The sequence below is a fragment of the Amblyraja radiata genome, chromosome 16 (assembly GCF_010909765.2).
Source record: "Amblyraja radiata isolate CabotCenter1 chromosome 16, sAmbRad1.1.pri, whole genome shotgun sequence".
NCBI classification, from domain to species: domain Eukaryota; kingdom Metazoa; phylum Chordata; class Chondrichthyes; order Rajiformes; family Rajidae; genus Amblyraja; species Amblyraja radiata.
The window spans coordinates 52,639,986-52,652,757 of NC_045971.1; the positions used below are offsets into that span (position 1 = coordinate 52,639,986).

At 40.9% G+C, this 12,772-nt stretch overlaps 1 protein-coding gene across 1 annotated transcript in view; it reads left to right on the plus strand.

The window, feature by feature from the left end:
* LOC116982318 (interaptin-like) overlaps positions 1-12,772 on the plus strand; it is a 39,362-nt gene that overhangs the window by 21,889 nt on the left and 4,701 nt on the right. Inside the window, exons 6-12 of the mRNA XM_033035582.1 lie at positions 606-719; positions 1,562-1,889; positions 3,319-3,434; positions 4,014-4,131; positions 4,673-4,764; positions 7,269-7,413; positions 8,084-8,190. Coding sequence (XP_032891473.1) covers positions 606-719; positions 1,562-1,889; positions 3,319-3,434; positions 4,014-4,131; positions 4,673-4,764; positions 7,269-7,413; positions 8,084-8,190 — 1,020 coding nt within the window. The remainder of the gene's footprint in view (positions 1-605; positions 720-1,561; positions 1,890-3,318; positions 3,435-4,013; positions 4,132-4,672; positions 4,765-7,268; positions 7,414-8,083; positions 8,191-12,772) is intronic.

The window sequence follows — 12,772 nt, forward strand, 5'->3', positions numbered from 1 at the left end:
TGTATAAATCTTCCCATTCTTTTTTTCTAAATCAGCCCATCAACCCTTTTATGATCTGTTATGGTGCAGAATCACATTTTATGTAGAGCCTTGCAACATTGTCATTCTGGTTAGTGCAGTGATCCTGGAGTCTGGTGCGAGTGTGGACGGCTTTCTGACTTTGGGCGGACAGGGACTGCAGAGAGAGTACAGCGGTCGGTGAAGGAGCGTGTGTGTGGCCCGGACATTGAACTGATGGCTGTGGGTCTCCGCTTATCCTGGGTGCCCTAGGGATTCTCACACGGTGCTGTGGTGGCTGTTTATGTTTAATCTTTATGTAGTTTTGTGTCTTGTTGCTTTTTTGGTATGTGTGTGGTAAATCATATTTCACTGTACCTCAGTACACGTGACAATAAAGGACTATTAAACCATTGAATGTGGATTAATGATTTCATCCTCTGATTTCATTAATGATAATTTTAATTTTAATGTCTTAATACCAAGGTGGAATTGAGGACCTAACTATTGGTGCAGTTGAATTACAAATGTTGCGTGTGTGTGATTTCCATTCTATGTTGCCCAGATTTATCTGTTGGGAGGTATTAATCACTTGTTAACTTCCTCAGTTGCTGGAAAATCTGAAGGAAAAACTCCATGAAAGCGAAGAGGCATTATTAGAAAGGACACAACTTGTGGATGTGTTGGAGAAAAAGCTTGATGGGAAGAATCAGGAGCTAGCGGTAAGGACATCATTGTTTGCTGCTGTGTGAATGTCTATTACATGGAAAGATATCTGCAACCAGCTAAGGGGTTCTGTTGTAACTGGCAGTGAAATAAAAATAGCAGGGAGCCTCTTGGAATAAATCTGTAAATATGAAAAAATGTGAAGATTTTCTTTTGTATAAATCTTCCAATTATTTTTTTGTAAATCAACCCTTTTATGAAGTGTTATAATGCAGAGTCACAGTTTATGTGGAGCCTTGCAACATTGTCATTCTGGTTATGACAGGTTGTTGGCATTGCTGATCTGTACCACCAATTTTTTTCAGCCGTGACCAAGATCAGAAGAGATCTGCTATTTATCTCCTATTTAGATGTCAACAACACATGAACTCTTGATTATAATGCAACAATGTCACTACTGATTATATCTATCTTCCATCATTTCTATTCCATATATATTACTAGAACTATCATCTTGACTACTCCGTGTCTGCGTTGGAATTAAATTTGAGCAAAAACCATCCTGCTTATCGCTACCATTTTTCGCCACCATTCTTCTCTGCTGAAATCAAATAAGTTTTGATCCGATCGATGAAATAGTACAAAAGTTATAAAGGTTTTGAAGGTTCCCCCTCCCCACACCCCACATTTGCCCCCCCCCAACACCTCTCCCCCACCCCCTCTCCTCTGCAACCCCCTTCCCCACACCCCCTCCCCACACCCCTCCCCCACACCCTGCCCTCCCCCACACCCCCTCCCCCACACCCACCCTCAGCAGCCCCCTCCCCCACATCCACCCTCCCCCACACAAAGGCTCACGAAAGTATTTAGTTTAATTTGGCTATTTTTAATTTTTTAGGAGTTAGTTGAAGATTTGAGCGTCATTGAGATTGAAAATGAAGAACTCAAGAACAAGCTTCTGGCTGAAAAACACGTAATGAGAACCAAGGTCCGAAATATGACGGGAAAGCATGAGGCAGATTTTAAAAAACTCAACAGAAAACACAGGATTCAGCTTCGCAAAATCCGTGAGAAACATGCTGAAGAAACATCACTGAAAGATCAGTGCTGTGTACAACTTAACAAAGATCTGCAACTTTTACAATCTCATGCCTGTGCACCTCTTGCAGAACAGGCAACTTGTTCTTTAAATGATTACACCAAACAGAAGATTGGGGAACTGGAAGGTAATTACTCAAAGATGACCTGTTAATATTTTTGGTCGGCCATAAATGTTCCTACCGCAGATTTGTACATCTGTCGTCACCTGCTGTGTAATTATCTCGTCCCTGTAACATGAGATTTTGTGTATGCAAATTGGTTGTTGTAATTCCCATAGTTTATCACTGATCACACTTAAAAATATACTTCATCGGTTGGTAAATGGGTTGGTACGTTCAGTGATCAGGAAAAGTAGTGTGTAATCTAAGTTTTTTTCACTCGGGTATTCTGGTCAGATTCCTTGATCAGAAGATAGTGATGTTTAAAGATTCAAGAAAAGAATTCTTTGTGAAGCATTTGTGAGAGTCTGCCAAATGGCTGACAGGAACACACAGTAGTCATTTGGACAGATTCGTACAGATGCTTTTCAAAACATTCTCTTCTTGAATCCTTTAAACTTCGCTATCACTGAATTTTAATTTTGAGACGGTGCTGATAGTTAAAACATGACATCGTGAAGGGTGGCCTGGTGGCGCAGCGGTGGAGTTGCTGCCTTTCAGCGCCAGAGACCTGGGTTTGATCCTGACTGTGGTGCTTGTCTGTACGGAGTTTGTATGTTCTCCCTGTGGGTTTTCATCCAGGTGCTTCGGTATCCTCACACTCCAAAGACGTACAGGTTTGTAGGTTAATTGACTTGGGTTCATGGTAAATTATCCCTAGTGTGTGTAGGATAGTGTTAGTGTGCGAGGATCATTGGTCGGCACAAATACGTGGTCGAAGGGCCTGTTTCCACGCTGTATCTCTAAATAAAATCATTTGAAGACATTTTACCATTCACAATGCCCTTGTGAATGGTCCATCAAAGTATTTTAATTTAAAATAGCTTTCAATGAGAAGACCACAGAGCAACCAGGACACTTCATTAACTCCATGAATGTCTTATCTCCGTGAGACTTGAGCTGTGTTTGCATGACAGTTTACGGAAGAGAGGGTGAAACCAGGGACAAGATACAATGATGGTGGAGACAGACTATTCAGCAGCAGAAGAGGAAATTTAATTGGAATAATTTAAAATAAAATAATGGTTTTAATGGAGCCAGTGGAGAATGATCATTTTGTTTGTTTGGGATTAAGTAACTTTATACCTTAATTTCCAAAATGTTCTGGAGACACATTTTCTGTGGAGTTTTATTCAAGCTTCTAATCTTTTCTCACTAGTGATAGTTAAGGAATTTATCATTGGATAAATATGTATATGGAATTACCATTTTGTCTTACAAATCTTCAAGCTTAATGAATTGTAGCATTTCAAGGATATTTTATGATTTCAAATGTTGGTAATTAGTTGAACAGATGATTTTCACTGATTGCCATTAACTGCTGTGGAAACAATTGCTTTATTTTGCAACAAATATCAGATAATTACGGGTGTTTTTCCCTTTCTCTTTCTTAAAGAACAAGTGAGGCTTATGACGCAAGAGGCTGAAAAATCAGAGGCCAGGTTCATTACAATGGAAGCTCAGTCCAAATTGAAAATCAAGAAGTTTGAAGAGGAGCTGGACAATGTACAGGTACCCCAAATAAAAACCCCTTGTACCTGGTGACGATTAACTGAATATTAATCTGTTTGCCATTTACCTAGAATTAAATGACTTTATCTTATAAAAAAAGGAAAATTGATGGTATGTTATTCCGTGAGTCGTTGAAGCATTGTGGGAACCACAATTTTATTTACACAGTTATGTACATTGTAGATTTATAATCTGGGCTCAACTGTATGAAGGAGTGCTTCCCTACATTCCACAGCTCACTCCATTCCGTGTAGAACACCTTTCTGAAGAGTAAGTGACATGGGATAGATGTGAACCTGCAGGAAAATTCAATCATAAAATAGTTGTGGTAAAATGGAGCTGTCAGCAGTGGCACATTAAAAGTATATTGCATGCTAAAGTTATTTAGAGAATCATACTGTTCATAAACAGGCCCTTCAGCCCAACTTGCCCACACTGACCAACGAGCCCCATCTACACTAGTGTTACCTGTCTAGAGTCATAAAGCAAAATATTTAATCTAGAATTTGAACGGTGACTATTTTACTGACCAATAGAAATCCCTTGGCTATAATTGACATTAAAGTTATTTCTACCCAGATTGTACCTTCTCGGCAGGAGCTGCTGGAGCTCAAAGATATAGCCGTTGACTTGGAAGAGGAGAACGAACAGTTACACCTGAAAGTGAACTGGCTACAACATGTCGAGGCACAAAATGGTGTGTGTATAGTATGTCTTTAATTGGGTAAGAAGGAACTGGGGATACTGGTTTACACCGAAGATAGACACAAAATGCAGGTCAGGCAGCATCTCTGGAGAAAAGAATAGGTGATGTTTCGGATCAAGACCGTCAGGGAGTCAGGGGTGGGGGGGGATTAGAGGTATGGGGAGATACAGAACAAAGTAGAGCCAGCATCAATGACTCGGGGAGGGTGGAGCTGACAATGGTCCATTGTTGGCTGGGGATGAGGTGATAATGAAGGAATACAAATGGTGAAATTAGCAAGAGGACTAGAGTGGGGGAGAGACAGACAGACAGAGAGAGAGAGAGGGAATGGAAGGGTTATTTGGTTAGAGATCCTTCATTCTCTTGTGTAAGAAGGAACTGCAGTTGCTGGTTTAAACCGAAGATAGACACACAAAGCTGGAATAACTCAGTGGGACAGGCAGCATCTCTGGAGAGAAAGAATGGGTGACGTTTCGGGTCATGACCCTTCTTCTTTCTCATTATTTAAATGGTGATATGTGTTTTCTTACAGAGGATCTTCAAGCAAAATTGGAAGAATATGAAGAGCAACACCAGAACATGCAAGCAGATTTAGAACAAGCTACCAAGGGACAAACTTCCCAGGTTGGGAGAATTTGTGCTGCATTTAATTCCTCCATGTACAATCTTAATTCCAAGTGTGTGCATTCTGCACAGATTCAACAGCCTCAAGTATCCTGTTAATTAATATTACATTGTATTTCATGTTGCTTATTCAGATTAATTTTTAAATGGATCATTTAAGTAAGTTTTTATTTTGCTCTTTTCTATTATCATCCTTACTTTCTGGCTTGATTCTTTCATCTGAGGGGTGCTATTTGCTTCCACACCAGATGGTTTCTGTATGCATTACCATGCACCTTGGACATGGAGAAAGTCTACTGAATTAGCTCGTGTGGTTGGGGAAGCAACAGTTCCAAACTTTTTTATCTAGTTTGGATAATTTTACCTAGTAATATTATACGGTCATAAGGAATAATATTAGGTCATTCGGCCCATCAAGCCTACCCCACCATTCAATCATGGCTGATCAATTACTCCCTCCTAACCCCATTCTCCTGCCTTCTACTCTAACCTCTGACACCTGTACTAATGAAGAATCTATCTATGCCTGAAAAATATCCACTGACTTGGCCTCTACAGCCATCTGTGGCAAAGAATTCCACAGATTCACCACCTTCTGGTTAAAGAAATGTCACCTCATCTCCTTCCTAAAAGAACATCCTTTAATTCTGATTATCCAGAACTCTAAACATTTATTGACAAGACTGATTTCTGTGGTTAGAGCGTGTCCTATGCTGGAGCCGATATTCTCCAGATTTTAGAAGAGTGTAAAGTGAAAGGAAGGAGCGGGTGTGGAGAAAGGTGTGTTTGACTGATAGGCTGATAGGATATTTTTCCTAATGGGAGAGTCAAGACCTAAAGGGCATAGCCTCAGGATAAGGAGCTGCAATAGACAATAGGTGCAGGAGTTGGCCATTCGGCCCTTCCATCCAGCACCGCCATTCAATGTGACCATGTTTGATCATCCCCGATCAGTACCCCGTTCCTGCCTTCTCCCTATATCCCCTGACTCCGCTATCTTTAAGAACTCTTTCTAGCTCGCCTTGACTAATCTTCCTGAAGATTAGTCAAGCATGATTTCCCTTTCGTAAATCCATGCTAACTTGGACCGATCCTGTTACTGCTATCCAAATATGCCGCTATTTCATCTTTGACTCCAGCATCTTCCCCATCATCAATGTCAGGCTAACTGGTCTATAATTCCCTGTTTTCTCTCTCCCGCCTTTCTTATAAAATGGGATATCATTAGCTACCCTCTAATACAGTGATTCCCAACCTGGGGCCATATTGGAAATTTCAGGGGGGCCACAGAAATATTTTGGGATTTAGGGGGCCACAGGTTCAATGAAGGGGGCCACAGAGCTGCCACCCTGTTGCCTCCTAAATTTCACTTCTAATAAATTTAAATCTATGTAGTTTAAATATTTTTGATGTTTGTGGAATAGAATAAAAGAGAATATATGTGCAATTATTACACACTGATATTTTTATGGAAGGTATTATAATATTAAGTACTTTTTTTCCCGCTAATAACGTCAGGGGGGGCTACAGAAAAATTAAAAGACCCCAAGGGGGCCATGAGCTAAAACAGGCTGGGAACCACTGCTCTAATCCACAGGAACTGATCCTGAATCTATAGAACATTGGAAAATTAACACCAATGTGTCCATGATTTCTAGAGCCACTTTCTAATGTACCCTGGGATGCAGACCATCAGGCCCTGGGGTTCTACCCAACATCATTTCCTGCCTAATGTGAATTTTCTTCCGTTCCTCCGTCACCACAGATCCTCTGGCCACTAGTACATCAGGAAGATTGTTTGTCTCCTCCTCAGTGAAGACGGATCCAAAGTACTTGACATTTCCCCTCTGAGGATTGAGAATCTTTTGAATTCTTTACCCTCCGGAGCTGTGGGTGGAGAATCATTCAGTATATTCAAGGGTTAGCCAGCTAGAATTTTACACTGCAGGAAAATTGAGGGTTATGGGGATTATGTAAATGTTTAGATCAAAGATCTAATCAGCCATGATCACGTGATAGAATAAATAAGGCTCAAGGGCTGATTTTATGTAATAAAAGTTTCCAATTATCCAATTCTACAACTTGCAATTCTAATAACATGTAACAATATGTCTTGAAGGTGTACATTAAAAGGAACAAGTCAGTACTTCATTGCCCATAGGTCCATTTATCTTAAAGACAATTAAAATAATTTTACATATCTGAAAATCACTGAAATCATCATTTCCAGCAGAGAATAAAAAAGGGTAAACTATCTTTTACAAACTATAGTTTTCACCATGAAGTTCACTTTTTAATGCTGATCACACCTCTGGTCATCTTGCTGAATAACTCTCAACTACAAATCAGCTTGCTATTTTGTGAATCAAATATGTCCGGGAGGCAAACATAGAGAATCATTACTTTGTATCATGTCTCAGCGTTTCTGTTTCTTATGGCATCAAGCATCTAATTGGCCAGTTAGATGAGTGGATGATGTTGCTTTGTGTGTAATGTGTCTGTAGACAAGTGAATCTGAATCTGCAGAGGAACTGCACAGCCGCCTGATGAAGTGGCGAGAAACGGTTTATAAGCCAACACCGAGCCATGACATCGATGAGAGGAATGTCATGGAATTAAGGATGAGGCAACTTGAGGAAGAAAGAGAAGGTAAATTGTGGTGCTCTCTGGTTCTCACTTGGAACAAATCATACAGTTTACTTTGTTTTAATTTAAAATATTTAAGAAGTGAATGACTTGATTAGTGATCTTGATGACTTGAAAGTCGAGTGCACCTCTATTTAGGGATCTGTTTGTTGTCCATATTTCAGTCAAGACAAAGGCTACTGTCAACTTTTTAAAGCTGGAATTCTAACATTTTTACTTTCAGCATCAAAATCCATGCTGACAATAGTTTTGTCCAGTTTTATTTACATTGGTAATTACAAAGGTAGCACACTTACCTTTTTGTCCAAATGGCCACGACATAGGCTTCACTCAGTTTATTCATGGATTTACAGGTTCTCCTGAAGAAATACTGAAATAATATCAATACATAAATCAGTATTGGTATTAGTTGTCTCTGGGATACCAGTGATGTAAATCTAGCTTTGTTACTGCAAGCTTTTAAAATGTAAAGCCAGCCAGCCAGCTGCAATGTGTTTTAGCCCAGTCAGAAACTAACACCTTAACTTGGGGAAGCCACAAGGTGGCGATGGTCACCAGGGTCCAATCAGTCCATATTGTGTCTGTGTTCATGCTGTCTTTCTGAATGACGTGTCTTCCTGTGGCACAAAACTGATTGAGGATAACTGGTTCTTTCCCGGCTGCTCTGATCCAGATTTGATCTCAGAACTGCAGGAGCTGGAGGAGGAACAGGGGGATCTTCAGAGACGAGGACAGGATCAAGGATGGACAAAGCAGACCACAGCTGGCCAAAAGCTTAGGGTATGTGCTCAGTCTGACACTTAAATATCTGTGGAAATTTAATGCTTCAGTTCCCTCAACATTTTACGCTGTTATTAATTTTAAGCTTTGCCAAGGTTGAATAAAATAGTTTTCTGTTTGGAGGGGGGAGGGGGGGGGGGACAGCACAGTGACAGAGTTGCTGCCTTACAACACCAGACATCCGGGATCAATCCTGACCACTGGTGCTGTCTGTACCGAGTTTGCTCGTTCTCCCCGTGACCACGTTGGGTTTTCTCCGGGTGCTATTGTTTCCTCCAACACTCCAAAGGCGTACAGGTTTGCAGGTTAATTGGCTTGGGTAAAACTTGTAAATTGTCCCTAGTGTGCAGGATAGTGTCCGGGGTGAGCGCTGGTCGGCCTGGACTCATTGGGCCGAAGGGCCTGTTTCCCTGCTGCATCTCAAAAGTCTAAAGCCTTCAGTAGTTTTGAGAAGGTAAATATATACTGAGATTTGCTAAACTGAAAAAGCCTTCAACTCAATTTTCAGTGCCATTATAAGTTGGACTGAGATGGATGGCTTCATAATAGGAGAAAGCATTATATCAGGCTCAATCATGTTCCATTTCTAATATTAAAAGTAAAATGACATAAATAGAGACAGATTTTGGAAATCACTGACAAATCTGGAAAGTACAGCAACATTTGTCATTTTAGCAAATTTACCCCTTTATATATAAACATTTGAACAGTTCAAATTAAAGATCAGCTTTGGACATGATGGGCAAAATGGCGGCATCTGGGGTTGTGACAACCTGATCAATTTTAACTCCCATTTTTCATGCCTGCTGTTAATAGTCATTGGGTTCCATCCAGTGTGCACAGTATCTCTGTCTCTGTTACTGACGATCATTTACCCATCTGTATTTTTCAAGGGAAGTATTTAAAATACATCAAAGCAAATGAGTAGAGCGTTGGTGAATACATTTTAGCTTGATACCAAGTAACTACATTTGGGAAATTTAAAGGGTTGTTAATACAGCAACTTTGTTGTTCCGTGGTACAAATGTATTGTGAATTCATGTGCAAGGAAGTAAACGTTTCTATTATTATTCAGGATACTATTATTTATGAGGGAATAAAACGTTTAAGTCACAAACAGAAGAACATTCTCGTGTTTTATACCTTTTGCCCAAAGTACAGTAAGTGAAGATGTAATCAACTGAGCAATAGTTGAGCTGTTTGACTTCTCCAATACTTCCGATGTCAACAAATACTCCTTTAATGGTTGATCTGCCTCCAGTGTATCAATGACCACATTGGAAACATATCTCCCCACAGCATTAGTTGTCACTTGGGTAGTCTACACCCCAGCGGTATCAACATTCTCTAATTTTATATAGCCATTGTCTTCTCCCTCCTCCCCATCCCCCTTCTCAGCTCTCCTTCTAGTCCTACTGTCCACGCCTCTTCCTTTCTTTTTACCTCCCCCATCTCATCAGTCTGAAGGAGGGTCTTGACCCGAAACGTCGCCTATAGATGCTTTCCTCCGTAGATGCTGCCCCACCCGCTGAGTTTCTTCGGCATTTTTTGTCTAGCTTTGATTTTTCCAGCATCTGCAGTTCTTTCTTAAATAGATCTTGGAGAAGGCTGAACCAGCGGGCAGCTGCACAAACAAATGAATGATCGACTGTGGAGCCCCCGGTTTCACCCCAGTGGTGGAAGTTTTCTTGTAAGTTATACTATGTTAACACGTTAATAATAAAATTAATATTAACGTGTTAACATAGAAAACTTCTGCTGAAAGTCATGACTTGCAGGGCCAACTTGACCAGAAAACTGATAGTTGTGTTGTTGCAGAAACAAATGCATTGAATATTGATAAAGAAAGTCTTCAGAATGAGAATAAAGAACTTCACACATCTTTGTGCAGGCGGACTGCTGAGTGCAGTCAACTGCAGGGGAAGGTGAATGAGAATGAACTCGCAACACATCTTGTGTGGGTACACAAAATTGCTGGGGGAACTCAGCGGGTGCAGCAGCATCTATGGAGCGAAGGAAATAGGCGACGTTTCGGGCCGAAACCCTTCTTCAGACTGGTTCGAAACGTCGCCTATTTCCTTCGCTCCATAGATGCTGCTGCACCCGCTGAGTTCCCCCAGCAATTTTGTGTACCTTCGATATTCCAGCATCTGCAGTTCCCTTTTGAAAATCTTGTGTGGGATCAGGCACAGGCATTCAACACTGAAAATTGTCGGCTTAAAGCAGAACTTGAAGAGATGAAGTCTGCATTTCAAAGGAAAGTTGGTGAATTTAAAGTTGGTGATGTCATTGAATCAGCAAGCACATTTACTGCAACAGCTCCAAGCCAAAACTTGAGCAGTTGGGCCAATATATGCAGATGATTGCAGGGTTGCAACATCAGGAGCAAGTTGTGGTGTGTGAAGCACGTCAGCTCAAGCAGACTCTGCAAGAGAAAGATAAATATCTACAACAGCAGGGAGATGAGCTTGGACATTTCCAGAAGAAATCTGAAGAACACCAAGCCCTGGAAAAGCAATCCATGCAAAACATGGAAACCATTTCCAAACTTCAAAATCAAATCCAAGACTTGGCCATGAAAACTCACAAACTGAAGCACACCATCGAGGAGAGAGACTTGCTGCTGGCCTGTAAAGTGGAAGATTGTGTCAAACTCAGGACGGTTCATTCTGAAATGGACGACACCGTTTCACCACTTTGAGCGCAATTGGCAGCTTCCAGTTCTGAAGCTGAGAGGTTGAAATGTGTTATTAAGGAAAAGGAAATATCTCTCTCTCAAATAAAGGAGCCGCAGCAGCTTGCAAAGAGGAGGGGAGGCAGAGGCTTCTCTCCGAAGCTGATGGTATATCCACAGAGAAACAGAACCTAAACGTTGCCTGTGAAAGTCTGAAGCAGACACTGGACATCCTAACTCATGAGAAGCAATAATATTCTCAACAGTTGGATTCACTGAAAAACTCCCAGATGGCAGAGTTGTCGGAGTGGAAGACAAAGCACGACGAATTAAAGCACGAATATGAATCCCTTTTGTAATCCCTCGAAAATATCAGCAATGAGATGGATAAGATGAGGCAAATAGTTGAGACGGCAAGAAAAGAGAAACAGGAGGTGATGTTGAAGCTCCGCGATGTAGAAGCCAAACAACAAAGCATGGAGAGGCAGCTTGAGGAAGCTGGTGCCGAAAATGATAAAATAAAGGACAAAATGAGAAAGTTTACAAAATCCAAGCAGCAGCGAGTTCAGGAGCTTGAGGAAGAGATTGAAAGAATTAGCAGCGAGTTACAAACTATTACCACAAAGCAGAGTCACGCAAGTGAATTGTCTGCCCAGTACAATCAGCACCAGGAGGAAAGCAAATCACTGAAGCAAACTTCTCACCATCTTAAAGCAGAGTTTTGACAAAACCCAAAATGAGGGCGAGCTTCTGCTGAATGAATTTAATTCATCCATATCCATCATAGAGGAGTTGCAGAGTGAGGATGATTCTAATCAGGCTGATTTTAATGAACCACTGTCATTAGAATCCCAATCCCTGGAGGACCAGCCTGTGCTGAAGGAAGGAAAGGTTTACACGACAGGGCAAGTAGGACCATTGTTGTCTCAGAAGCGTAGACAATTAGAGGATGACAAATCTCTTCTCCAGGAAGAACTTGAAAATTTCCAGGAAATGTCAGAAAAGGTCAAAAATGAGAGAGAGTGTTTGGAGGCAGAATGACTTAAAAATGTCGACAAGATAGATCAGTTAACATATGCAAAATAATTCACTTGTCAATGAATTGGACTGCTTCAGAGTAGAGAAACTTCATCTGATCAAAGAAAAAGAGGTACAGGAAATAAAACTGGTGAAAGAATTTGAAGTGAGGCTTTGGTCTGCTCGGAGGTGTAATACCTCGTCTAAAGGTGAGACCAAGGAGCTTCGAGAACTGTTAAAAGAGAAGCAGCAGGAAATAATGATTTTGCAGAAGGACTGCATCAAGTACCAGGAGCTCATTTTGGACTTAGAGTGATGTGTCAAAACATCGGAATCTACCTGTGATGAAATGAGCAAGAGACTAGAGTCTATGACTGCAAAAGCTTCCGAGTCTGAAAGGCAAGTCAAACTTGTTCAAGAAGAACTTGCATCTTATAAAGTCTTGCACCAAGACACCAGAACTGAAACTGAAGGTGCTCGAATGCAGTGCTTAGGGTTCACAGAAGATCTTCGGAAGAACGAAGAGAAGACAAAAGCTCAAATTACTCAGAAGGAGAAGGAACTATTTGAGATTTTAGATCAACTAAAAACAATTCATCTGAAAGAAATATTGAGATATCAGGATAAACTGGATTTGCTGGAACGGGACAAAGACAGAGTGGATGCAACAACGTTGGAAATTGAGAGGCATTTCCCAGCAGCCGAAGCGAATATTGAGCAGTAAGGATGCAGAGTTCTCAAAGCTTGTCTCATCAAAAGACAGTGACACTTCTGACTATCTAGTGGAAATCCAGCAGCAACATAGAAAGCAAATAGATGACTATGAAAATAATTTGAGGATTCTCCAACAAGATAACCAGAAAGGAGCCAGAGCCATGAAAGAGCTGGAGA